This window comes from Engraulis encrasicolus, chromosome 9, assembly GCF_034702125.1.
Source record: "Engraulis encrasicolus isolate BLACKSEA-1 chromosome 9, IST_EnEncr_1.0, whole genome shotgun sequence".
Classification (NCBI taxonomy): domain Eukaryota; kingdom Metazoa; phylum Chordata; class Actinopteri; order Clupeiformes; family Engraulidae; genus Engraulis; species Engraulis encrasicolus.
The window spans coordinates 46,257,126-46,283,313 of record NC_085865.1 but is presented as its reverse complement, the minus strand read 5'-3'; the positions used below and the strand labels follow the sequence as shown (position 1 = coordinate 46,283,313).

The 26,188-nt window shown below is 41.1% G+C and overlaps 1 protein-coding gene and 1 long non-coding RNA gene across 2 annotated transcripts in view; one reads left to right on the top strand and one right to left on the bottom strand.

Annotated features, from left to right (window-relative positions):
- The window catches only part of LOC134455908 (uncharacterized), an 18,090-nt gene extending 5,034 nt beyond the window's left edge, over nucleotides 1-13,056 (bottom strand). Inside the window, exon 1 of the long non-coding RNA XR_010036200.1 lies at nucleotides 12,970-13,056. This is a non-coding gene — a long non-coding RNA (uncharacterized LOC134455908). The remainder of the gene's footprint in view (nucleotides 1-12,969) is intronic.
- On the top strand, nucleotides 2,119-26,188 carry LOC134455899 (myosin-7-like). Its single transcript, XM_063207254.1, has 39 exons — nucleotides 2,119-2,169; nucleotides 2,919-2,966; nucleotides 5,306-5,520; nucleotides 5,994-6,137; nucleotides 6,272-6,428; nucleotides 6,859-6,886; nucleotides 7,005-7,110; nucleotides 7,306-7,398; nucleotides 7,720-7,783; nucleotides 7,893-7,991; nucleotides 8,274-8,377; nucleotides 8,481-8,619; nucleotides 8,754-8,872; nucleotides 8,990-9,139; nucleotides 9,238-9,408; nucleotides 9,654-9,963; nucleotides 12,771-12,841; nucleotides 12,928-13,133; nucleotides 13,252-13,375; nucleotides 13,667-13,803; nucleotides 14,063-14,318; nucleotides 14,460-14,702; nucleotides 17,517-17,693; nucleotides 17,809-17,954; nucleotides 18,037-18,127; nucleotides 18,211-18,600; nucleotides 18,824-18,950; nucleotides 19,054-19,172; nucleotides 19,265-19,461; nucleotides 19,558-19,741; nucleotides 19,861-20,026; nucleotides 20,122-20,246; nucleotides 20,368-20,676; nucleotides 20,769-20,972; nucleotides 21,051-21,347; nucleotides 24,309-24,413; nucleotides 24,528-24,623; nucleotides 24,717-24,851; nucleotides 25,830-26,188. Exons 3-39 carry the CDS (start codon nucleotides 5,320-5,322, stop codon nucleotides 25,848-25,850), a joined length of 5,811 nt encoding a protein of 1,936 aa, XP_063063324.1. The 5' UTR covers nucleotides 2,119-2,169; nucleotides 2,919-2,966; nucleotides 5,306-5,319; the 3' UTR covers nucleotides 25,851-26,188.

Below are 26,188 nucleotides of genomic sequence, written 5' to 3'. Positions count from 1 at the left end.
AAAAAGACATTCTGTGACTTGGGATAGACCATGTTCAGAAAAACAGACTCTAAGACCATTTGAGGTATTAACATATCCAAGACGCCTCACAACAAGGAAAGCTTATTCAGAAAATCACTGTGAACTTGCAGTAGTCACCTAAATGTTGTTTGCTTAGGATATTTCAATTTGAGAGCCTGAATATAAATGGGCACATTATTGGTGATTCATTTGACTGATTAAACATGCAAATGGGTGGTTCTTAGTCCCCATGTCAAATTCAAAGAAAACTAGAAATGCACTCAGAGAGTGCAGACCTCCACAAAGGAAGCTGTTTGATAGAACATTTGACTGTTACAGCCTATTTGTCTTTCTCCCTTGTTTTTGTGGGTTAGTCACTGGAATGTCAAAATTCGTCCTATCCCGCAATGGTGGAGATCTTTAAAACATTCCTGGATCCGCATCGTGATCCAGATAACCACCAAAATGTAATCACTTCTTCCTTTTGTCATTTCCAAGACCTACACAAAATTTCATCCAAATCCGTTCATGACTTTTTGAGTTATCCTGCTGACAAACAAACAGATAGACAGACAGACAGACAAATCAGCGCGACCGAAAACATACTGTAACCTCCTTGGTGGAGGTAATTAAGGATGTGTGAGTATGGAGACTGAGGATCGCTCAACCTTGACAGTGCAAGGTCTTCTTTTGGCAGGTGATGCACACACGTGTGAGCGTTTTAAAGACACAGCATTAACACCTTGTGGGTGGCCTGGTGCTTTCCTTAGTGTGTCACAGCTTTCTTGACCCCACTCCCCACCCCCCTTCTGAGTCACTTCTGAGTGCAAGACCTTATAGGCCTTTGGGCTCAACACCTTTTTGACATCTTGTCTGCAAACAGCTTAACAAATGTCACTAGATTCACAGGATTAGGCAGGCCATCGGGCGGATTCCGAGTAAACTTAATGATTTCACTACAATGACAGGCGTTTTTCATGTCTGGATGAAGCACATTTTAACTTATGACTTAATATGTTTCAGTACTGTATCATGTTTTTAAATGAATGAAGCCAATATTTCAATGTGGACTGACTTAACGCCATTTGAGCCAACATCACTCAAAAAAATGTTGCCAATGTGATCGACTTGTGACTCGAATTGTGAAATTCTTTCTAATCTCACTTTAAATGTGAAATTTCTTGAAATTGTGCTTTAATGCACGAGTAACAATGGCATATCATATGTGTTTGAACATTAACAGCAGTTGTGGTGATGAGAGGGCAGCTGCTGTACAGACTCCCAGGGGGGTGTGAAGGTCTCGTGTAAAGAGCATCAATATGAGTACAGTACAGTACAGTCACTCACGGAGGAACCTGAGCTGAATTTCACAGAGTTATCTTTGTCCTCAAGGAAACAATGTCGTGCCACTGAGATGCTGTGAAGGGCCATGACTCGAGGGGGACGTGAACAGAAAGGTGACAATACATCATGGACCCCCATGCTCTGACCTTGCAATGGTCTACAAAATTTGACAGCTGTAGCCGTCTTTTGGACCTTGTTATATTTGCAAAATGTTTAAAGGGTACATAACGTAGTGTTTCTCTCCCTTGTCTCATTGCCAGCAATATGACCATGCAGTTTTCATTAACAATCACAGACAAAGGTTTTCAATAAAATAATTACGTTATTGTTTTAATTAACCATCAATTGTCATGTAAAAAAGTAGATACATATGGTCATTTAAAATGATATATAGTATATGCCATTTGACGTTTGTGTGCCAGTCATTGAGCATATGTATTGAGCAAAAGGTCAGCATTTTGTTCTTGGCTATGGGAATGTCCATAGTGATTTTAAAATGGTGCACAGGCTGTGCGTTCCGTCTGACAATAGCAAACTCCTAGATATGGCCTGGGGTCCAGGAGTTGATGCTGCTGCCCTGTCTTGCTGTCCTTTCCCCCACCTGAATTTACATGTAAACTTGCTCCCGTCTGTGTCAATCACCATATCAAATTCATATGTCTGGATGGGAGCCATTCAGAGGTTTTCCTTTTATGAAATATGGGGAGAGCGGGGCTGACTTGATGCTCACCTCCATATTGGGATTGACTCTCCCCTATAAAAGAAGCAAATCATTCGTGGCTTTCAGTCGTGGTGGTGGTGGACACAGTATAGACCAACCCAGAGGTAAGCTCACATCTACATGCTACTGAGGGTCTACCAGGCAGGTACAGTAGTTGACAAATAAGTAGGATAAGAGACAACTAAATGAAGGCTAGAATAAATAAGGAAAACAATAAAGTAAAACTGTAAATCAAGACAAACTATACATAGAGAGACATATAAACAGACACATGGCAGTTTATGTAATGAATTAAATATTGAATGGGTCATTATGGGCAGGCTGGCTGAAGAAAGTATCGAACACCTTTCAGATATCTACCACATGGTGGTACTCTCTCATCAGGGACCTTGCCTGGTTATCACCAGACCTAATCACAAGTGAGATAAGGTCTATAGACATGTGTACTATAAATCCTGTGGTGGTGGGGTGGGGGTGTGGTTTAAGATTGACGACGGCTGTTTATTGGGCATTACGAATGTGTATCATTTGGCATGTCGCAGCCCTTAGACAATCGTGTCAGTAGTATCTATTCAAACAAACTGCAGTCATTGCCTTTCCACGCCTCCCTGCTCTCTAATTGGAGACCATGATTAGGAACCCTCGCTGAGGGACAGAATCTATGCTGTCTTTCACATCGGAACAATTGTGCATAGCAACATGGGATTTCCTGGGCTATCAGGGAACAGAGAAACAGACACAATTTGTGCATATTGCAGTGGAGAAAGAACATTGTTGGGCAACTCAACACCGAGCTGAGAATACAACTGCATGTGTTTGATCTTGACACTGCATCTTCTCTATTCACTTCCAGAAGTAACATCAAATCAACATTGTACATTCGAAGGTTGACTCAAACGAGGTGAGATTCACATGCTAAAAATACTACAAATTCAAATCTGTCCAGGCTATGTTTAGAATGTTCACACAATGTACACTATTATTCGACCAGATAATGAGAAGTACAATCTTTCAAGGACAATTCAATGTGATTAGTATTTGTTGGGAGAGATCAATGTTGTTACCTTTCTTAAAAGACCATTTCTGCCAATTTCAATATGCTGTTGTATTGCTCAAGCTACCCTTGACTTGTCAGTACCCGGAGATGCTGTCTTTTTCGGCTCAGCCCTTGCCGAGATCTGAGCTATTCTAATGGGGGCAGATTTTGTTTACATTACAAAATTCTTAACAGAGGCCTACTCCAAATATTTTCTCAAAAGGTATCACTGTTTGCTAGCTGTCTGCTGATGTTGCATAACCTTTTGGATATTATTGGGAATAAATCAATATGTTTTTCAAAATGTAAACAAACACCTGCCTCCATTACAATGACCAGGATCTTGGAAAAGGCTGAAAAAAAAGAAGAAGAAAGAAATTCAGGTACTGACAAGTCCAGGTTAGTGTGAGCATTACAACTGCATGTTCAAATTGGCTGAACATATCCTTTAACTCAAGGCAAGAGTTGAATTAGAGGGACTTCAACGTATATGCAATTTTTTCTTTAAAGAATTTTATACCAAGCCCAATTTTCACAATATACATATACTAACGTACGCCTACCTACAACACCTGGTAACTTAACTCCCTTGTAGTGATCTTAATATTCTCAAGGTGTCATAACATACAACTACAATCTCTTAAAGCTATTGAAAAAAGAAAAAAAAATGTTTGGTAATAGGCTACTTGTGTTAGATGGTTATCATGCTTCAGGACCTGTGCAAAAACTCATCAGTGCTTACGCAAGGACTGTCTGTCATGTAAAATGTCTGTTCTACCATTGTGACTTTCCTCCGTTTTCAAAGTCCGAACCATGGGGGACGCATTAATGAAGGAGTTTAGGGCACCGGCTCGGTTTGCCAGTCCGTTCAAGTCAAGTCAAGTCAAGTGTACTTTACTGTTAAAAATCTATGTAACAGGGTTAGCACAGAAGTTTGAAATTGTGTTTGACCAGTCTCTAATGTGCAGTTTCACAAAAAAAAAACATTTAAATAAGACATTGATAACCTCTCTCTCTCTCGTATGCACGCACGCACGCACGCACGCTGGCACGCACACAACTAGCCTACTCATACATGAATTTACAGTTCTTTCTCTGACACATTCATTCACAGCATAGACACAGACAATACACACTCACACATGTGCAGTTTTTCAAACACTGGCTGATATGGACATGTACAATACAATACAATACAATACACACACACACACACACACACACACACACACACACACACACACACACACACACACACACACACACACACACACACACACACACACACACACACACACACAGTGTGCAATAAGAATTAGAGATGGGATTTATGGCTCTTTGACGGGATCCGGATCTTAGTGGCTCTTTCCTTTCAAAGAGCCGTTCAAAAAACTGGCTCTTCTTAAAATTATTTATTCAGTGTTTAGAATGTCATATTTTGACTTCACCTCACGGTAATTTTGTCCAAACAACAACTGATTATTCTCCTGCTTCTAAAGACCGTTTTTGCCACTCTGTAAGGCAAACAATTGTGTTTTTTCCCAAATATAATTACTCTGGTCAAGGTCACGTGCTTAAAATTAATGAAAAATGAACAAAATAACGGTTGAGTGGCTCAACCAGCTGTGATCCGGTTCCCATCGTTCACTTCAGGGAGCCGTTCAAAAGAACCTGCTCGTTCGTGAACGTCACACCCCCAATAAGAATACTGATATAATACACAAACACACACAACCGCACACAACCACACACAAACGCACACAAACGCACACACACACACACACACACACACACACACACACACACACACACACACACACACACACACACACACACACACACACACACACACACACACACACACACACACACACAAACACGCACACATAGCAGCAGAAGTACAATCAGTGGTCATAGTAGTAAAGTGAAAAGCGTAGATCTGTATACAAGGTGCATGAGTAAAATGCCAGCGGCATGGTGAAGAAATATTCATGGAATGTCATCCAGTCACCTAGGAATGGTCATGTGGTTTTCTTCAGTGTGTTCATGAGTCTGATGGCTTGTGGAACAAAGCTGTTGCTCAGTCTGCTTGTGTGGTTTCTACCGTCATAAATCAATACTTTTTTTTCAATGACAAAATGTAGTTGATTAACCATGGGGGATGCATTATTGGAGTTTTCTTTTTTCCCCAATGGCTGAATTAGGATAAGGTTAAACCATGGGGGATGCACTGATGGCAGAGTTTGGGCCGGCGGCTCCGTTTCTGAGGAAGTCAGATATGGAGCGTTTGGAGGCCCAGACTCGCCCCTTTGACATCAAGAAGGCCTGCTTTGTGGTGGACCCTGAGGTTGAGTATGTGAAGGGGATGGTCCAAGCCAGAGAGGGTGACAGAGTCTGTGTTGAAACTGAGTTTGGAAAGGTAGGAAATAATTTTTTAGTGTACCTGTAAGTGTGTAGCTGTTTTAGAACTGAGGAATCTGCTGAATCCTAGTAACAATGCTGTGCATTGATACAATAAACTTTTTTTTAAAATAAAATATGTGCCCTTGCAGAAACTGAAATTGAGTTTGGAAAGGTACTGCACTAACATTTCTGTCTTTAAAATCAAAGTTTGTTGAGCCCTCACTAAACACGTGTACTCTGTAGAACCCTTGACTCTGCCCCTCAACATCTCTGTCATCATAACAGTCTGGGTTGAACCTTTCTCTGCTCAGTTACTTGTGTGTATGCCATGCTTCTGCCGTTACTTCACCCTAATCTCGTTACTTTTTTTGGACTTGTCATGTGTACATTTCACAGACATTTGAATCCAACTTCTTGGATGTAGAGAAAAAAATTCCCGAGGTGAAAAAGAACAGTAATTTCAATATGCTTACTCATTTTCTTGCTTAGACTGTCACTGTGAAGGAGACTGATGTCCACCAACAGAACCCGCCAAAGTTCGATAAAATTGAGGACATGGCGATGTTCACCTTCCTACATGAGCCTGCTGTGCTGTTTAACCTCAAAGAGCGTTATGCAGCCTGGATGATCTATGTGAGTAGAAAAATCAAAATTGGGGGACAGTTTGACATACTGACCAAAACAACTGACAAAGATGACTTACGGTACTTGAATGTTGGACTTATTAAAATGGCTTATGATGAATCTGTCTTAACATGTCTTTACAGACCTACTCTGGGTTGTTCTGTGTCACTGTCAATCCCTACAAGTGGTTGCCAGTGTACAATCAGGAAGTTGTTGTTGCCTACAGAGGCAAGAAGAGGACAGAAGCTCCTCCACACATCTTCTCCATTTCTGACAATGCTTACCAATACATGCTGTCAGGTAAAACTGAAAAATCTGTTTTAAAGTGAATATAAAAAACACTATTTAACAATTATTTATAAACAAAGCAACAGGTCCCAGGCACTTAAGAGTATATCCACAGGAAGAAGTGAATACTTCCACTTACTTTTATTAGAAGTATCACTAAAAATGCCAAAATGTTTTGCCCTGATGACCATTTGTGGTCGAAACATGCTGCCATTAAGTAGCCTCTTCTAATAAAAGCGTTTTAAACAAATTCACTTCTTCCTGTGGATATACTCTGGAGTGCCTGGGGCCTTTTGCTTTGTTTATTGTGGATTTCCCTACCCCAAGAGCACCACTTTGGATTTGTTTTACAACACCTAAGCACCAGGTTGAATTCTCTTTTTACTTAGAAATTAATTAATATTTACTTATATTATTCAAATTCTGTATGTTTTGCTTACAGACAGAGAGAACCAGTCTGTCCTCATCACGTGAGTACTGTTTAAACACATGTATGATGATGCTTTATAATTCACATTGAATGTTAAGTCATTCATCTTAACAGACTTCTTTGTGAAGAAAATTCAACATGTCAATTTTGACTCTTAGTGGAGAATCTGGTGCTGGAAAGACTGTTAACACCAAAAGAGTGATCCAGTACTTTGCCAGCATTGCAGCAACCTCTGGAAAGAAGTCCAAGGAGGATGAGAAAAAGGTAAATTAAGTTATTTAATATGCATGAATATGCAACTGTTAAACACCCAAGTAAGATGATGAATAACTTGCATCTGAAAAACCTTGCATAAACACCTTTTTTCGTTTTTTGCCTATTATACAGATACATCTTGGTGTGGGCCATCTTCACTCTGCCTATAATAGGTCCTCTAAATAACTTGTTTCTGTCATCTAGGGTACCCTGGAGGATCAAATCATCCAGTGCAACCCTGCCCTGGAGGCCTTTGGTAATGCAAAGACCATCAGGAATGACAATTCATCCCGATTCGTAAGCCATCCGATGACTTTCAATTTGATTTCATCTCAACACTCGCACTTCTTTACATTTGTTTTTATTTATAGTGATCTGTTCATGCTAGGGTAAATTCATCCGTATCAACTTTGGAGTCAGTGGGAAGCTGTCCTCAGCAAATATTGAAACTTGTACATTACTATGCTTAAATATTTACCTTAACATGTGTGATTACCTCAGATAAGACCCAAATGTTAAATTGCACGTCTGATCTCCCAGATGTGCTGGAGCTTGTCATCAGTTATGCTGGGTGGAAATTATATTGAAGTAAGGGATATTTACTTTTGTGTTTCACAGGGTAAATTCATCAGAATCCATTTCGCTGCTAGTGGCAAACTTGCCTCTGCTGATATTGAAACATGTAAGTGCCTCACCCAAAATAGAAATAGTGTATTACACTTTTTTTCTCTCAAATATTTGGTACACCATAAAAACCCTTGGGCTTTGTTTGAATAATTCTCATTTTACAGATCTGCTGGAGAAGTCCCGTGTCACTTATCAGCTCAAGGCTGAGAGAGATTACCACATCTTCTACCAGATCCTCTCTCAGAGGAAACCAGAACTGCTAGGTATGACCTATGTTATTATTGTTGCCATCTTTGTTATATATTTGTTTGAAAAAATCTCTCAATAAATCCATTCCCTGTCCCTTCATCACTGGGTCAACCACACTATTGTGTTGAAACAGACATGGGCAGTGTACATGTACTCAGCCCTTGGCTTCATGCCACTGCCAATGCCTATGGCCGCAACCACAACCACTGGGGATGATATCCATTACCAAAACCCCTCCCACGTGTCATATTGCTTAATTCCACTGCCATTTCTTCTGCTGTGGTCTTTTTTTAAAGAGATGCTACTGGTCACAACCAACCCCTATGATTACGCCTTCATCTCCCAAGGAGAGATTCAAGTAACATCTATTGATGATGGGGATGAACTGCAAGCAACTGATGTCAGTATACTGAGCTTATACCACAGATTTGCCAAGCTTTCCCAAGTTTTGATGTATATGTTTGTGTGATTTTAGTGATAAGCATGTGTATGATTGCTTACAGGATGCTTTTGATGTGCTGGGCTTCACCCAAGAGGAGAAGAACGGCATTTACAAGCTGACTGGTGCCATTATGCATTTTGGCAACACAAAGTTCAAGCAGAAGCAGAGAGAGGAGCAGGCAGAGGCTGATGGAACTGAAGGTACAAATTCTAAATTCAAAGATGACACCTTCACAGCAATAACTTGTGGCACCCATGTGTTATAGACCATGTCTTAATATTAGAATTACTGTAAATCATTTGAGAAATAAATGGAACATCTTCTGTCTTTCCAGATATTGACAAATATTCATACCTCATGGGCCTGAACTCTGCTGACCTCATCAAGGCGTTGTGCCACCCAAGGGTCAAAGTAGGAAACGAGTGGGTCACCAAGGGACAAAGTGTCCAGCAGGTAAAATGCTGCGTGTCTACCAAGAGTTAGTTTAACACAGTAAAGGTTTTGTGTTACCTAAAGAGATCGCCATTTTTTTTTTACTATAGTTATTCATGTCTTCATTTATTATCTTAGGTGTACTACTCTATTGGTGCACTGTCCAAGTCAGTGTATGAAAAGATGTTCTTGTGGATGGTGGTGAGAATCAACCAACAATTGGACACCAAACAACCTCGTCAGTACTTTATTGGTGTGCTAGATATTGCTGGATTTGAGATCTTTGATGTAAGTTTTGATGATATAATGATTTTTTTAAAATCCAACTTTCCTGTACCCTGCAACAAACACAATAAAGAGGAAGATGACTCTTTAACTTCTTTCAGTTCAACACCTTTGAGCAACTGTGCATCAACTTCACTAATGAGAAGCTGCAGCAGTTCTTCAACCACCACATGTTTGTGCTGGAGCAAGAGGAGTACAAGAAGGAAGGAATTCAATGGGAGTTCATTGACTTTGGCATGGACTTGGCTGCCTGTATTGAACTCATTGAAAAAGTAAGCACTTGATTTCTTGAATTTGTAGCCCTTATGTCTAGATGGGTTCACATGTGGCCCATTCACTGAAAAAGCTCAACTACATCAGAACAGCATTGCTATGACGTCACAGAGAGTGTTGTGTAACAGATTAAGACTTGGTCATTACCATTTGACAATAAGATTAAAATACAATTTCTGCACACATGACTTAATTAGGTTGCAGACCATAGGGAGTAAAATGTCTTGCTGTTTTTGTCTTTTAGCCCATGGGTATCATGTCCATCCTTGAAGAGGAGTGCATGTTCCCCAAGGCCAGTGATGCCACATTTAAAGCCAAGCTTTATGACAACCACTTGGGCAAAAATGCCTGCTTCCAGAAGCCAAGGATTGTCAAGGGGAGACCAGAGGCTCATTTCTCCCTGGTTCACTATGCTGGCACTGTTGACTACAACATTGGAAACTGGCTGGTGAAGAACAAGGACCCCCTCAATGAGACGGTGGTTGGTCTCTACCAGAAGTCAACTGTTAAGCTTTTGTCTAACCTGTTTGCTGGATATGCTGGGGCTGATTCTGGTAAGTTATTTCGGTAACACTTTATTTTAGGGACACATCTATTAGCACTAATACATACAATATTAATGCCTGTGTAAGTAACTTGTAAGGCATGTACTAAGCAAAATAAGACAGTTGTTAAGCATGTATTCACAAATGTCTTGTTCATGCCCAATTAGGGATTTATTACTAATATAACCTTAGTAAGGACCAGTAAGCCTATATTTCTATTTATTAGTAAGTAGTAAGTGGCAGAATACAATGTGTATAAGCTCCCGACACACTGTGTGAACAAACCCTGAACAGTGTGAAAACAGATGCAGAATAAGGGTCCCTATTCTAAAGTGATGCATTGGTCAGCCCAGATGGCTCAGGGCCTCTGCACTACCAAAGTCCTAGGGCCCCCACACCACCCAGGCCTGCACTACCTAGCCCCCCCGATCTACAAAGTGTAAGGGTATATCAAATAATTAATATTTACCCAGCTGAGTCATCTAGTTTTCTCTTGTTCATATCAATGAGAGGGAGGTAACAAGAGCCTATATATAGCAAGGATTGAACGTACACTTGTCAATGGCGGTGGGTTGGTGAGATGTAATTTTTTTTCATGTACCACTGAGTTTTAATTGTAAAAAACCCCAAAATAAATGCAGAACATTAGAATAATAGTTTTGAAGCAAAACTAAACTACTCTTTTGTGATAATTAAGTGAATGTTTGAGAACATTAGCTTCAAGAAGTGCAGTGCATGATGGGTACGCAATCTAGGCCAACAGACAACCTACCCAGCTCTGAGCCTACGTCCTTAGCTCCTCCCCTCACTTGTGAAATTTAGTTGCTATCCAAACAATTTGCCATGTACGTAACAACAGAAATATTATCATTGCTGCATTGGCCATGCATTGCATTTCTGACTAAGGGCGTAGCCTACCCATCATGCACTGCACTTCTTGTAGCTAAGTTTTCTCAAACATTAACTTATTTATCAGAAAGGAATAGCTTAGTTTCGCTTCCAAACTATTACTCATCGTTATATTCTGCATTTATTGTAGGGTTTTTACAATTAAAACTAATTGGTGTATGAAAAAATGACATCTCACCACCCACCGTACAGTGGGGGCCCTAGGTAGTGCGGGGGCCCTAAGCCATCTGGGCTGAGCAATGCATCACTTTAGAATAGGGACCCTTATTCCACATCTGTTTTCACACTGTTCAGGGTTTGTTCACACAGTGTACCAGGAGCTTATACACATTGTATTCTGGCCCTTAGTGCTTACACATAAATAGAAATCTAGGTCTACTAGGTCCTTACTAAGGTTATATTGGTAATAAATCCCTTATTGTGCATGAACAAGACATTTGTGAATACATGCTTAACAACTGTCTTATTTTGCTTAGTACATGCCTCACAAGTTACTTACACATGCATTAATATTTTATGTATTAGTGCTAATAGATGTGTCCCTAAAATAAAGTGTTACCGTTATTTCTCCATTAAGTCAAGTCAAGTGATTTTTGTAACATGCATTTTACATGTAGTGAAATTATGAATGGCTAATCAGCTATGCATATTTATAGTTACATAAACAATAGTAATAAACAACATATGTAGATAAAAGAGTATCTATGAAAGAGTTAGAATCTGGATGTACTTTGTACATACGTATGTATGCAATAATTCTTGTGTCACTATGTCAGCCAAAACACACACGGGCATAAAGCTCGGTTGAAGGCAATGGAATTCAAGTATGTTGTTTCCCAACAACAAAATGCAATCAAATGATTAGCTTTTATTAACTACTAAATAATCCAATAAAGCATTACATTCAAAGTCGGATCAATGGAGTAATACACGATTATAAGGCACAAGTATAAAAACAAGAATAGAAGGGGGAATTGTAAACGAAAGGGGAACGTGAGTGTGTTTGGTTGTGTGTGTGTGTGTGTGTGTGTGTGTGTGTGTGTGTGTGTGTGTGTGTGTGTGTGTGTGTGTGTGTGTGTGTGTGTGTGTGTGTGTGTGTGTGTGTGTGTGTGTGTGTGTGTGTGTGTGTGTGTGTGTGAGTAAGGCAGACAAAGTGCTGGTCTCGTTGCTACGAGACAAAAGATGGCGTTGTTCATCTGGAGTGTAGCAATGCTAACAAAGGTAGCATCAGCTGCAGATCACCAAACAATTAACCCTCTGAGGTCTAAGGCCTTTCAGAGGCTTTTAGGCTGCTTGCACCACCCTGACATTTTCAAGTATTTTCATTTCATATATACTGTATATATTTGGAACCTGGAAGATCTGAGGTTTCTAATGGTGTGACTTATATGTTTCAATGACAAAAACTCACAGAGTTACAGATTTGTTTTTGGAGACAACTTGCCCTCTGAAGGGCACTCAGACCTCAGAGGGCTGCTGTAGTCAGTGGCGACTTAGCAAATGGTCTAATGGTGGATAGGCTCTCAGTCCCGAAAGGGAACACAAAAATGTGTTGGGAGTTCTATAACTAATGTGGACAATTGCGAGTGAGGAAGATGGAGAGGGAGAAAGAGAGAGAGACGGAGAAAAAGAGTAGCTGATACCGGTGAGTGGTGTGGTGCCTTGGCATGCAAGCAAAAGGCCACGATGGGCATAGCCGGGGCAGTAGCAATGACGCTGCGCACGGTTTGTCTAATAAACAAATGAGCACATTCGGAGAGTCCACGGAGCGTCCCAAACGCCGATATGCTTTGATACAATGTTTGAAACCGCTCAGGTCTTTTCGCATGAAACTTGGAAGCACGGAATGAAGCACGGAATTTTGGAGATCAGGCTGTGTCAACCTATGATCTGCACTACTTTTACAGCTGCAGATAAGGAAGGTGGTGGTAAGAAGAAGAAAGGATCTTCTTTCCAGACTGTGTCAGCCCTGCACAGAGTTAGTATCTATTTCTAAGCACACTACTCATAGTAGCCACTTTTACACAAATCCTTGTCTAATGCTAAATAAATATTCTACTACAGGAGAACCTGAACAAGCTGATGACCAACCTGCGGTCAACTCACCCCCACTTTGTGCGCTGCATCATCCCCAATGAGTCCAAGACTCCTGGGGCCATGGAGAATCCATTGGTCATGCACCAGCTGCGCTGTAATGGTGTGCTGGAAGGCATCAGAATCTGCAGAAAGGGCTTCCCCAACAGGATCCAGTATGGAGACTTTAAACAGAGGTACAGATGGTTAAGGGCTAAGGCCTATTTTGTTTCTTTTATCTTCTGTATACAATAATAAAAAAAGAAAATAGCTATGAGATTATTTCCTTCAAGTATTACGAATCTATCTGTCCAGATACCGTATCCTGAACCCTGCTGCTATCCCTGAGGGACAGTTTATAGACAACAAGAAGGGAGCTGAAAAACTCTTGGGATCTCTGGACATTGACCATGAGCAATACAGATTCGGACACACTAAGGTGCTTTATTCTGTTGTTCCCATAGAGTGCATATAGAGTGCATCAATATTTCAAAAGCTATGTGCAACTTTGTGTGGTCAGTTTATTGACAACAAGAAGGCTGAAGAAAAACTGCTTGGCACCTTGGATATAGTCTATGAACAGTAAAAGCTTGGACATACTTGGACATAGATTTTCGCTGATATGTTGAACAGTTGATTTGCTTGAAACAGACTGTGCATGTTAAGCACGTCTTTTGAGAGCTGAGGGTCACAAGAGATGGTAATTTGTTCCATGTTTAATATGTGTCAGGTGTTCTTCAAGGCTGGTCTGCTGGGAGTTCTTGAAGAGATGAGAGACGATCGTCTTGCTCTCATCATCACTGGTATTCAGGCTAGGGCACGTGGAGAACTTGCTAGGATTGAGTTCCAGAAAATTGTGCAACGCAGGTGAGAAAATCTGCTAAGCAGAATCGAAAAAAGAAAAACATGTACAAATATTGCTGACATGAATACTTATTACGTGCAATTACGTACGTGTATGTTGCCAAGGTACACTGCTGGTAATCCAGTGGAACGTGCGTATATTCATATTGGTCAGGAATTGACCAAATATTTGACTCACTGGACATGGCAAACGGCATATGAATTTAAGAGGCATTATTTTACCTTTACACTCTAATGTCCACTTTGTCTTAAATAATTTCAGAGATTCCCTACTTATTATTCAATGGAACGTGCGTGCATTCATGGGTGTCAAGAATTGGCCCTGGATGAAGATGTACTTCAAGATCAAGCCCCTGCTGCAATCAGCTGAAGCTGAAAAGGAGATGGCCAACATGAAGGAAGAATTCATTAAACTGAAGGAGGCCTATGCTAAATCTGAGGCCCGGAGAAAAGAGCTTGAGGAGAAAATGGTTTCAGTTCTCCAAGAGAAGAATGACCTACAGCTTCAAGTTCAAACTGTAAGTAGGGCTATCATTTATGCAAGGTAGCTCATGACCTCATACTCTGCCATACGTTTGTTGAGGCAGTCTTCCTTAGTATCTTCTTCAATCTTTCTTTCTTCTTTCATTTTTAAAATGAAATACTACATGTTATTACAGGAACAAGACAGTCTCTGTGATGCTGAGGAGCGGTGTGAGGGTTTGATCAAGAACAAGATTCAACTTGAGGCCAAAGCCAAAGAGCTGACTGAGAGACTTGAAGATGAGGAGGAGATGAATTCAGAGCTGACTGCTAAGAAGAGGAAGTTAGAGGATGAGTGCTCTGAGCTCAAGAAAGACATTGATGACTTGGAGCTCACATTAGCTAAAGTGGAAAAGGAGAAACATGCTACTGAGAACAAGGTCAGAACAAGTTTAAGTCAAGCTAGTACACAGAGAAAACTATTCTATAGAGTAATTGGTAACACTTTATTTTAGGGATACATCTATTAGCACTAATACATCCAGTGTTAATGCCTGGATAAGTAACTTGTAAGGCATGTACTAAGCAAACGCTAAGGCCTACTAGGTCCTTACTAATGTTAAATTGGTAATAAATCCCTTATTGTGCATGAACAAGACATTTGCGAATACATCCCGAACAAATGTTTGATTTTGCTTTGTACATGCCTTACAAGTTACTCACCGTAAATTTCCAAATAATAGCCCGGGCTGGGAAAATATGGTACTCAATTGCTTTAAGCAATAGTAGGCCTATAGGCTATGTTATTGTTAAATTTAAGACTAACAGTTAACACAGCAGGTGTTGTTGACATGCACAATTTTGAAGACTCGAAGAACATTATCAGGGAGGATTGAGGATAAATCTTGCACTTTTCCTTATTAATGGAAAATTAATTCCATGCTTTAGAAAGTATTCGAGAACCTAAGCAATATGTAATTGCTGCACAGTTCAAGGGTTAGGCTACTTATTCATTGAGGTTGTGGATATTGACACCTTTCCTCCGCGACCGCGGATAGCCCCCACCTTTGCGCTTCTCATCTGGCTATCACGCATCTGGAACTGGAAGAGAGCGCGTAGTTCAAGACAAGCAGCATGACTGCAATTGTCAATACAGTAGCCTAAACAACTGTTAAATGTTCAGCGGTGTCTGTAGTCAAATTATCACAGCAGTGGTAGATGATTTTTATGAAGACCTGGAGGTCTAGTCTATCCTACTTTGCAGCTGACAAAAACCAACAGACAAATGACTAATGATTCTCCTGCCAGGATAGCGTTGGACTAACCAGAATAACCAATTTACATGTTGAATGTTGAGGAGGCATTTTGAAAAGTCGAAGACCTATTCACGAGGATATCATAGCTACCTTTCCTTGTCAATGTACCATGTACTAAAACATATTCAAGAAACTCATCTGCGATAGGCTAAACACAATTTATCCAACAAGCTTGTGGATAATATTGCCACCTTTCCCCTCTCCTGCGCCAGTTGCCTTCTCAGAAGAAGCAATCTGAATCGGAAAGAGTGTGCACTGTTCAAGACCCGCGGCAAGACCGCAATGGCCATCTGGTCCGTGGTGTCAGCATTCAGCCAAAACGGTGACAGGCCCTTTTTTATATAAAGATACCTTATTCGCAGCAGCCAAAATCAGTCAGACAATAAGTGAGTAGCCTCTTACTGCAGCAGGGGTCGCCAGCGACCCTATTCACTTGCTGAACATGCTTAACTACATTATAACAACATTGCTGTGACATTACAGAGAGCCATAATGCTGCGCTAAGGGGTTAACGAGTATGTGCAGGGCAGCGAAAGCTCCTTCTACCAGGGTAAAGTTTGCAATTGGAGAGGGGTGATGGAAGGGCTAAATTAAGTCCGAAATCAACATGATCAAAATACGGTCGATTTATTTACAATACCCTACAGAAAGAAAATGTGTAGGAGGTCAGGACTATAGGTAGCGTCAAAGTAAAATACAAACACGAAATCAAACAATGCTTTTTTAATGTGGCAACACTTCAAGATTCACAAATCCCACTGGTTAACAGCTGGTTTTACGCACACATTTCGAAGCGGTTAATCACAGATGCCGCTCTCTTCCTTGCTCTTCCAAACACCAGTGTACACTGGGTTTAATACACCCTGCAATACTGGCAAACGATTATTCAATTACCATTTCATTTCTCCATGCAAAGACCTTTACCCGGCGGTTAATTAAAAGTAGCCTAGGCCGAATTAAGGCAAGGTAAGGTAATTAACACAAAACGGTTTCCATCTGCACAGATGCCACATATTAATAGGCTACCATACAAAAAAAAAAATGTAAAGCTAGCAAATGAAAATGAAAAGCATTTAAATTCACATCTCACTAAACAATCTCTTCCCCAAAGTCAAAGCTGCAACGGTGTGCGCTTCCGCCTTGCAGATTGATGCTTGATTAAAGTGTGTTGATCAGTTCAGTGTGTGCAGGGTGTGTGTGAGAGCGTGCTCCGCCATGCACATTGAAGAAAGTTCACTTCAACATGTCAACAATGTCTCATGTGTCCATATAGTGCACAAAACATTAAAAGCATTGTAAGAGAAAATGTTTGCCAGTTTAGTGCGAAGGGAGGAGAATCAGAGTGCAGAGGGGCTGCATATTTCGTGTTGACGTTACATTTCATTTCGTTGGACGCTTGTCTCAAATGTCATTTTCTCTCATTACATGCTACTCGTTCTAAATGTGGATTTTATCCACATTAACGCGTAGCCAATTACAGCGTAAAACCATACCCTGAAACACCGCTGCTTCCCCCGAGTTTTAGATTGCAAAATTTCTGACATTTCGCTTCACTGGTTGATGGTCAAAGATGCGACACATCCTAAAAACTAAACAAAACAATATAAGGGGGGAAACATGCAGCGCCGGTGGTCAAGCCTTCTTCCTTGGTTCATTTAATGAATATTTAGACCAGGCTTTTATTTGGAACCGGCCATTATCTGTCCAAATATCCTCATGCACCCGGCCCTTAAAGGGAACCCGGCCGCTAATTGGAACTCGGCTATTATATGGAACTTTAACGGTATAAAGGCACATTGTATGTATTAGTGATAAAAGATGTATCCCTAAAATAAAGTGTTACTGAGTAATTTTCACTGAGGTCTACTTCCTGTACCAGAATACAAGTTTAATTCATAATAACATTATAGGACAGAATGATACCTGTGTTCCTTTTAGGTTAAAAACCTGACTGAGGAGATGGCTGCTCTTGATGAAATCATTGCCAAGCTGACCAAGGAGAAGAAGGCTCTTCAAGAGGCTCACCAGCAAACGCTGGATGACCTTCAGAGTGAGGAGGACAAAGTCAACACTCTGACCAAGGCCAAAACCAAGCTGGAGCAGCAAGTTGATGATGTAGGAAAAAAATAAAATGTAGTATTAGTATTCAAAATAAAAAATGTTAACTGAGTATTCAAAATATTTGTGTGAATTGGGACATTTACATAATAATAACTTTCTCTCATAAAAGCTTGAAGGATCATTGGAACAGGAGAAGAAACTAAGGATGGATCTTGAGAGAGCTAAGAGAAAGCTGGAGGGTGACTTAAAGTTGACACAGGAGAATGTAATGGATCTAGAGAATGACAAGCAGCAGATGGAAGAAAGGCTCAAAAAGTAAGTTTAAAACAGATCATTTAAGAGTAAAAGGTGATGACGTGTTCATCTTTAATTATTTATATTGTTTTATACATAACAGGAAAGACTTTGAGATCAGTCAACTTAGTAGCAAGATTGAAGATGAGCAAGCCATGGCAGCCCAGCTCCAGAAGAAACTGAAGGAGCTTCAGGTAAGAGAAAAAATATTGTACAAAGTTGTAAAATACGTCTTTCTAAGTTTTAAAAAAGTTACAGGGTGATGTCTCTTGTTTAGGCCCGCATTGAGGAGCTTGAGGAAGAGCTGGAAGCTGAGCGAGCTGCCCGAGCCAAAGTGGAGAAGCAGCGAGCTGACCTGGCCAGAGAGCTGGAGGAGATCAGTGAGAGACTGGAGGAGGCTGGAGGTGCCACTGCAGCCCAGCTTGAAATGAACAAGAAGAGGGAGGCTGAATTCCAAAAGCTGCGCAGAGACCTTGAAGAGTCAACTCTGCAACATGAGGCAACTGCTTCCACACTGAGGAAGAAGCACGCAGATAGCGTAGCTGACCTTGGTGAGCAGATTGATAACCTTCAGAGAGTGAAACAAAAGCTTGAGAAGGAGAAAAGTGAACTCCGCCTGGAGCTGGATGATGTTGTTTCCAACATGGAGCAAGTTGCTAAGAACAAGGTAAAAAGTTAAAACTTAAATTGTTAACATTCAGAACACTGTATGAAAGATAATTATTGTTCCCATTTATCATTCATGGAAATGCAGCACAGCAGTGAAAATGCAGGCCCTTCATTTCATGAATCATAAATGTGGTCAGGATGGTTGTCTAACGGTCACCCACTTTCTCAAAGATTTGAATGAAAGACGTTTTAATGTTTTACTATTACTATTACTATTCAAGGCAAACTTGGAGAAGATGTGCAGGACTTTGGAGGATCAGATGACTGAATACAGAACCAAGTTTGAAGAAGGCCAACGCAGCATCAATGACTTCACCATGCAAAAAGCTAAGCTTCAAACTGAAAATGGTACATTTATTCTACTGAATATGTAGTCTTAACATGCCATATTTTGATGACTCTTTACTCTTAAATATTAAAAGTAAAAAAGCTTAATAATTTTATCAAAAAGGTGAGCTGGCTCGGCAGCTGGAGGAGAAAGACTCTCTTGTCTCTCAGCTAACTAGAGGCAAGCAGTCCTATACCCAGCAGATTGAAGACCTTAAGAGACAACTGGAGGAGGAAGTCAAGGTTTGATCAAATGTGTTTTTCTTTGTTATAAATTCAATGGCACTTGTGATGGCTCTATTAACATGTTTCATACGATCATAATTATCTCTCAGGCTAAAAATGCCCTAGCCCATGCAGTGCAGTCTGCTCGCCATGACTCTGACCTCCTAAGAGAGCAATATGAGGAGGAGCAGGAGGCCAAGGCTGAGCTGCAGCGCAGTCTCTCGAAGGCTAACTCGGAAGTGGCTCAGTGGAGAACCAAGTACGAGACTGATGCCATCCAGAGGACTGAGGAGTTGGAAGATTCCAAGTAAGAGTCCCCCCAAACCTAAACTATGTTACAGACAGAAGTATTATATGGTTCCTGATTCTGATTGACACAAGACGCTGATTTTCTGCTATCCAGGAAGAAGCTGGCTCAGCGTCTGCAAGATGCAGAGGAAGCTGTGGAAGCTGTCAATGCCAAATGCTCCTCCCTGGAGAAAACTAAGCATAGACTGCAGAATGAGATTGAAGATCTCATGGTAGATGTGGACAGATCCAATGCTGCTGCAACTGCCCTGGACAAGAAGCAAAGAAACTTTGATAAGGTTCAGATGTTTTTTTTCTATTGTATATGATCATGTATTATTTAGGGTAAACATTGAACACTTTTTATATGTAAATTGGAATTCACTGATCAGAAACGAACAATCCTATTTTAACCCAGGTCCTGGCTGAGTGGAAGCAGAAATATGAGGAGTCCCAGACTGAGTTGGAGGGCTCCCAGAAAGAGGCCAGATCTCTTGGCACTGAGCTCTTTAAACTGAAGAACTCATATGAAGAATCTTTGGATCACTTGGAGACTATGAAGAGGGAGAACAAAAACTTGCAAGGTCTCTCAAAATGTACACTATTTAATATATTTTGTCTTCACATTACCACCCGTACAGTCCATCAAGCAATTCATATTGCCATTTTCTCTCTACAGAGGAGATTGCTGATCTCACTGAGCAACTTGGTGAGACCGGAAAGAACATCCATGAACTTGAGAAGTCCAGAAAGACCCTTGAGCAAGAAAAATCTGAGATTCAGACTGCTTTGGAGGAAGCAGAGGTACATACACTAAAGTTTAATTCAGACAACCACTGTACTTTTATTATAACTGTAGAACCCAGGATGTAAATTCAATGAAAAAATGTAGCAATGTAACAATTCCAGCCCTTCATTCCAATAGGGCTCCCTAGAACATGAGGAGGGGAAGATCCTTAGAGCTCAGCTGGAGTTCAATCAAGTCAAAGCTGACATTGAACGTAAGCTTGCTGAGAAGGATGAGGAGATGGAGCAGGCAAAGAGGAACCAGTCGAGAGTGGTTGACACCCTGCAGAGCTCCCTGGAGTCTGAGACTCGCAGCAGGAATGAGGCTCTAAGAGTGAAAAAGAAGATGGAGGGAGACCTCAATGAGATGGAGATCCAGCTTAGCCAAGCCAACAGGCAGGCAGCTGAGGCTCAGAAGCAACTCAAGGGTCTCCATGGGCATCTGAAGGTTCATAACAATAAGACATTAGAACTTTTAATGGATGCATTTTAAGTCTGACTTATACTTCAAATTTACCGCTGTACCGACATTCTTTACAGGATTCTCAACTGCACCTGGATGAATCCCAGCGTGCTAACGATGATCTCAAAGAGAACATTGCGATTGTGGACAGACGCAACAATCTGCTGCAGGCTGAACTGGATGAGCTGAGATCCTTGGTGGAGCAGACTGAGAGAGGCCGGAAACTGGCTGAACAGGAGCTGCTTGATGTCAGCGAGAGAGTGCAGTTGCTCCACTCTCAGGTATAAAACTAACTATAATTTAATACTCAGTCATCAAAAGAAGAAGAAAGATAGTGATCAATATTATTTCTCAAACAGAACACCAGCCTTTTGAATCAAAAGAAGAAGCTGGAGACTGATACAAACCAGCTGCAGAATGAGGTGGAGGAGGCTGTGGGAGAGTCTAGGAATGCTGAGGAGAAAGCCAAGAAGGCCATCACTGATGCTGCTATGATGGCAGAGGAGCTGAAGAAGGAGCAGGACACCAGTGCTCACCTGGAGCGCATGAAGAAGAACATGGAGCAAACCATCAAGGACCTGCAGCATCGCCTGGATGAAGCTGAGCAAATCGCCATGAAGGGTGGCAAGAAGCAGATTCAGAAGTTGGAGTCAAGGGTGAGTGTTGAATTGAGTTTATTGCTATATGGTATTTCAGTGTATTTGAATGGACCTTTCAGGAGCAAAAAACTTAAATCTTCAACTGACCAATCAAGGAAAGTATTACTATGCTAAGTCAGTCACTGCAAAGCAAACTACCTTCTCCAAAGAGATGAATGGGATTTGTAATTCCATTAGCAAATACCCAACAAGTTTGGAGGCTTCGGAGTGAGATTTCCACAGCCCACAATGAAAGGTGCAGGGTGTGGATTCAAACAATGTGGAGGTAAATGTCAGGGAGTAAAACATCATTTGTTTATACAGCACCCCATGCTCCTACGTTGATACTCCCAAAGTACACAAGTTCACAGTACACAGTTCATAGTCATAGTCATAATACCACTATGTCCATAAAAGTTACGATGCCATTTGTGCGTGTGTGTGCGTGTCAAATTGTCTTTCAATGAGATGCCTTCCCCTGTATTTACCATTTTCTGACACTGCAGGTTATGGCATGCATATAGCTTTCAACAGCAAACAACAATCCTTTCTGTCCACTACTCTCTAAAATATAGCCACTAGTCAAAGGCATATCATATCTGTCTGAAAAGAGGCCCTGCCGTGGCCTGACAGGCGGGCACTGGTTTGCTGCGCCGGCGACCCAAGTTCGATTCCGGCCCGGGTCATTTGCCGATCCTTCCGCGTTTCTCTCTCCTTACTCATTTCCTGTCTCTGCTTCACTGTCCAGTCACAAATGAAAGGCAAAAAGCCCTAAAAAAAGAGATATACAGTCCCAGGAAAAAGTATGTACACCCTTTGACATCTCTTACCTTTCTGTCAAAATTGGTCATAAAACATGATCTGATCTTCCCGGAAATCACAAGAAGGAACAACCAGAGTCTGCTTTAACTAATTCAACCCAAACATTTGCAAGTTTTCATATTTTCATTGGCCATAAGATGTAAACATTCACAGGACAGCAAGGCATAAGTAAGTACACCCTTGCATTCAATAGGTTTTAACCCTAAGTTAGTCGCAATAACCTCAACCAGATGTTTCCTGTAGTTGCAGATCAGATTAACAAAACAATCTGGATGTATCTGGTCTCCCTCATCTTTAGAAAACTGCCTCTCGTCAGCAAGGTTTGTGGGATGTCTGGAGTGCATAGCTTTCTTGACTTCATGCCATATAATCTCAATTGCCTTTTGTCAGGGCTTTGACTTTGCTATTCCAAAATGTGTATTTCATTATTATGAAGGCATTCTAAAGTCGATTTGCTTCTAAAGTATGGGTTGTTGTCACATTTCAGCAACCATCCTCTTGTGTGCTTCAACTGTGTGACAGACTACCTCACTTTTTTTCTGTAAAATATCTTGATAAACTTCTGAGTTTATTGTTCCACTGATAATAGCAAACTGAAGAGAGCCAGAGGGAGCAAGGTAGCCGCATATAATGATGCTCCCGCCACCATACTCAAAGGTGGAGATGATGTTTTGGTGAAGGTGTGGTTCTCCAGTTCTCCTCCAAACATGACATTGTGTGTTCCCCTGAACAATTCAACTTTGGTTTCAACGTTGGTCTACAGAATATTTTGCAGTAATTCTATGAAGCATATGAATGCTTTTTCGCAAACCTCAAAGGTGCAGCAATATTTGTTTTGGACAGAAACCCCATTCATTTTAGATTGGCAGAATGAATCCCATTTTTAGCTATTCTTGGTTACATCTCCTCTTCTGGGTATGGTGGCGGGAGCATCATTATATGCGGCTACCTTGCTGACTCAGGCCCTTGACAGTTTGCTATTATCAGTGGAACAATGAACTCAAGTGTATTGTGATATTTTACAGAAAAAACGTGAGGAAGTCTGTCACACAGTTGAAGCACACAAGAGGATGGGTCCTGAAATGTGACAACAACCCATACTTTAGAAGCAAATCGACTTTAGAATGGCTTCATAATAATGAAATACACATTCTGAAATAGCCCAGTCAAAGCCCTGACAAAAAAACAATTGAGATTATATGGCATGAAGTCAAGAAAGTTATGCACTCCAGACATCCCACAAACACTGCTGACGAGAGGCAGTTCTCTAAAGAAGAGGGAGACAAAATACAAACAGATTGTTTTGTTAATCTGATCTGCAACTACAGGACAAGTCTGGTTGATGATATTGCAACTAACTGAGGGTTAAAACCTACTTAATGCAAGGGTGTACTTACTTATGCCCTGCTCTCCTGTGAATGTTGTGGCCTTATGACCAATAAAAATATGAAAACTTGTAAATGTTTGGGTGGAATTAATTAAAGCAGACTCTGATTGTTCCTTCTTGAAATTTCCGGGAAGATCAGACCATGTTTTATGATCAATTCTGACAGAAATGTAAGAAATTTCAAAGGGTGTACAAACTTTTTCCTGGGACTGTATATAGAGAGAGATGCACAGGATCCGGATCCAGCAGGATCTTAAGCAGTGAATCCGGTATCCGGCAGTTACCTAAAAATCAGGACCTGGTGCATCTCTAGCATAGGTTTTTCAGTCAGTCTTTCACAACCCCAACTGCTGCATGGAGTGAAAGAACTTTGAAAGGGACCAGTGCAGGCAGTGTTGCAGTAAGCCAATGAGTCTAAAAAATAGTTTGAGCCAACGTAATAAAAAGGGCCCACGTGTGCGAGTAGGCTATGTGTTTCAACCCCTTCGTAGGATCCGATATCCGGTTCCGGATCCGGCAGGATCATAAGCAGTGGATCCGGTATCCGGCAGGATCCTAAAAATCAGGATCCGGTCCATCTCTATATATATATTATTTATCTGTCAGAAGAGAACAGCTAAATACATAAAATATGACTTAAATATACCCTGATTTGTATTCATTTCAATGGTGGAAACCATGTTGCTGACTGACAACAGTTGCTATCGGGGCAGTGCTTAGCCAAAAAGTCAATCGTCATCTTTTTGTGGTTTGTAAACATTTCTGCACAGGTGAGGGAACTAGAATCTGAAGTGGAGATGGAGCAACGCAAGGCCGGTGACTCTATTAAAGGGATTCGTAAATATGAGCGTCGCATCAAGGAGCTCACCTACCAGGTACTAAAGACCACCACTCTACCAATAATTATGAGGACATTTGCTTGTCTTTCTATTCAATTTAATTGCATTGACTTAGGTTCCGTAAGTTTTGACCAACCTTTTTATCTGTAGACTGAGGAGGACAAGAAGAATCTGCATCGTCTTCAGGATCTGGTTGACAAGCTGCAGCTGAAGGTCAAATCCTACAAGAGAACAGCAGAGGAGGCTGTAAGTCATCAATTATGTAGCAATGGCAACCAAATCAGCAATCTATATTGTAAGAAGAATTTCAGCTACAGTGTCATTGATTGTCTTTTTCAGGAGGAGCAGGCCAATGGCACCTTGACCAAGTTCCGCAAACTGCAGCATGAGCTGGATGAGGCTGAGGAGAGAGCTGACATAGCTGAGTCTCAGGTCAACAAGATTAGAGCCAAGAGCCGTGATGCAGGTGGCAAGGTAAGAAGCAACCATTTTTCAAGTAAAACTCAAAACACAAGAGCTGTGATTCAGGTGGAAAGTTCAGTCAGAACAATCCTTCAATACAATGCTTTATTTTCCACTAAAATAAAGTTGAAATAATCAGGGCACTTTAATAGGCATGTAATGTATTGTCTGTACATGCTACCTTCAAAAGTTGTTCTTTGAATGGTCTTAGAAGGCTGCTTTAACCCATTGATGCTGGATGTTGCTCAACATTGACCTTTGGTGCCTGGAGCTGCATGACACAGCAGTCAGGGTCATGAGATTTGAGATATTTTCATTAAAAATGTTGGCATGTTAGAGTTGTATCAACACATTATAATGCAAGATGGGCGTCTTAGCGTTTAAATGCAACTTATTTCATGTTTTTATGTGCTTCAAAGGCTGAGATATTTAGGTTTTTATAGGCTTAGGGCAACGTTTCCCAAAAAAGTCTTACCGGGCAAATACACCGGCCGCGCCAAGAGCGAGACGAGCGACGGAAGTAATTGACTTTGTACTGAGTCGCACGACAAAAGCGATTCTGGAGACTAGAGGCGATTCGCGCGACGAGGGCAAGAGTTTGTAGTTGAACTCCTGGGAATGTTCTGCAAATAAGCTATGACGTGGTTCAGCGACAACCCGGGACAGCCAATGACTGTATAGAGGTCAGTGACCACAGCCAATGGGAATGTTCGAATGCTTGCGTTCTGCTTGTAACGGACAGACTAGTCGCTTCAATCGCTCGTATCGCTTGCTGCTGCACAGAAGCGATTCTCTGTAGCTTCGATCGCGTCGCGGCCGGTGTATTTGCCCGGTTAGGCATTCAGCAGGCGTTTTTTGCAGATGCTTTTGGCATCAATGGGTTAAAGGATGCAACCCCTGCAAATTAGATGCAACATTCAGAAAAGGTATGGTACATATGGAAGCTACACCTAGTAATACATTTAACACTATTCTGCATTTCCATTACAGAAAGGACAAGTTGAGGAGTGAAGATCCTCCTGAAGATCTCCTAGATCCTTGTGTTCTGGCCTCTGAGGTTTCTGTAGTGATGTAGCCAGACCACACCCTCATAGTGACGCAACTCCTTTAGCGTTGCTTCTTGTCAGGCCAGGAGCAATACAAATATTGTTTCTGAGCTCCTAAAGAATCGGGAACTCCTCCCACTTTTTCGGGAGGTAAACAACCAGTAGCAAACCAAGGGAGGTGGGTCAACCATGCCATTTGGGAAATGTTAATTGTTATTTTATTGGTCAGACCAAGTCTTGAAGAGATTTGAAAGTCGACTATGATCAGGCTTGTAGTGATGTAGAATAAATGAAAATGCAACA

Bases quoted from the DNA above. Each gene is read 5' to 3' on its own strand.
- LOC134455899 (XM_063207254.1), top strand. From the start codon at position 5,320: ATGGGGGATGCACTGATGGCAGAGTTTGGGCCGGCGGCTCCGTTTCTG. The intron at 18,601-18,823 runs GTAAAAAGTTAA...TTACTATTCAAG, and splicing joins AGCAAGTTGCTAAGAACAAG to GCAAACTTGGAGAAGATGTG. The intron at 20,677-20,768 runs GTTCATAACAAT...CATTCTTTACAG, and splicing joins GTCTCCATGGGCATCTGAAG to GATTCTCAACTGCACCTGGA.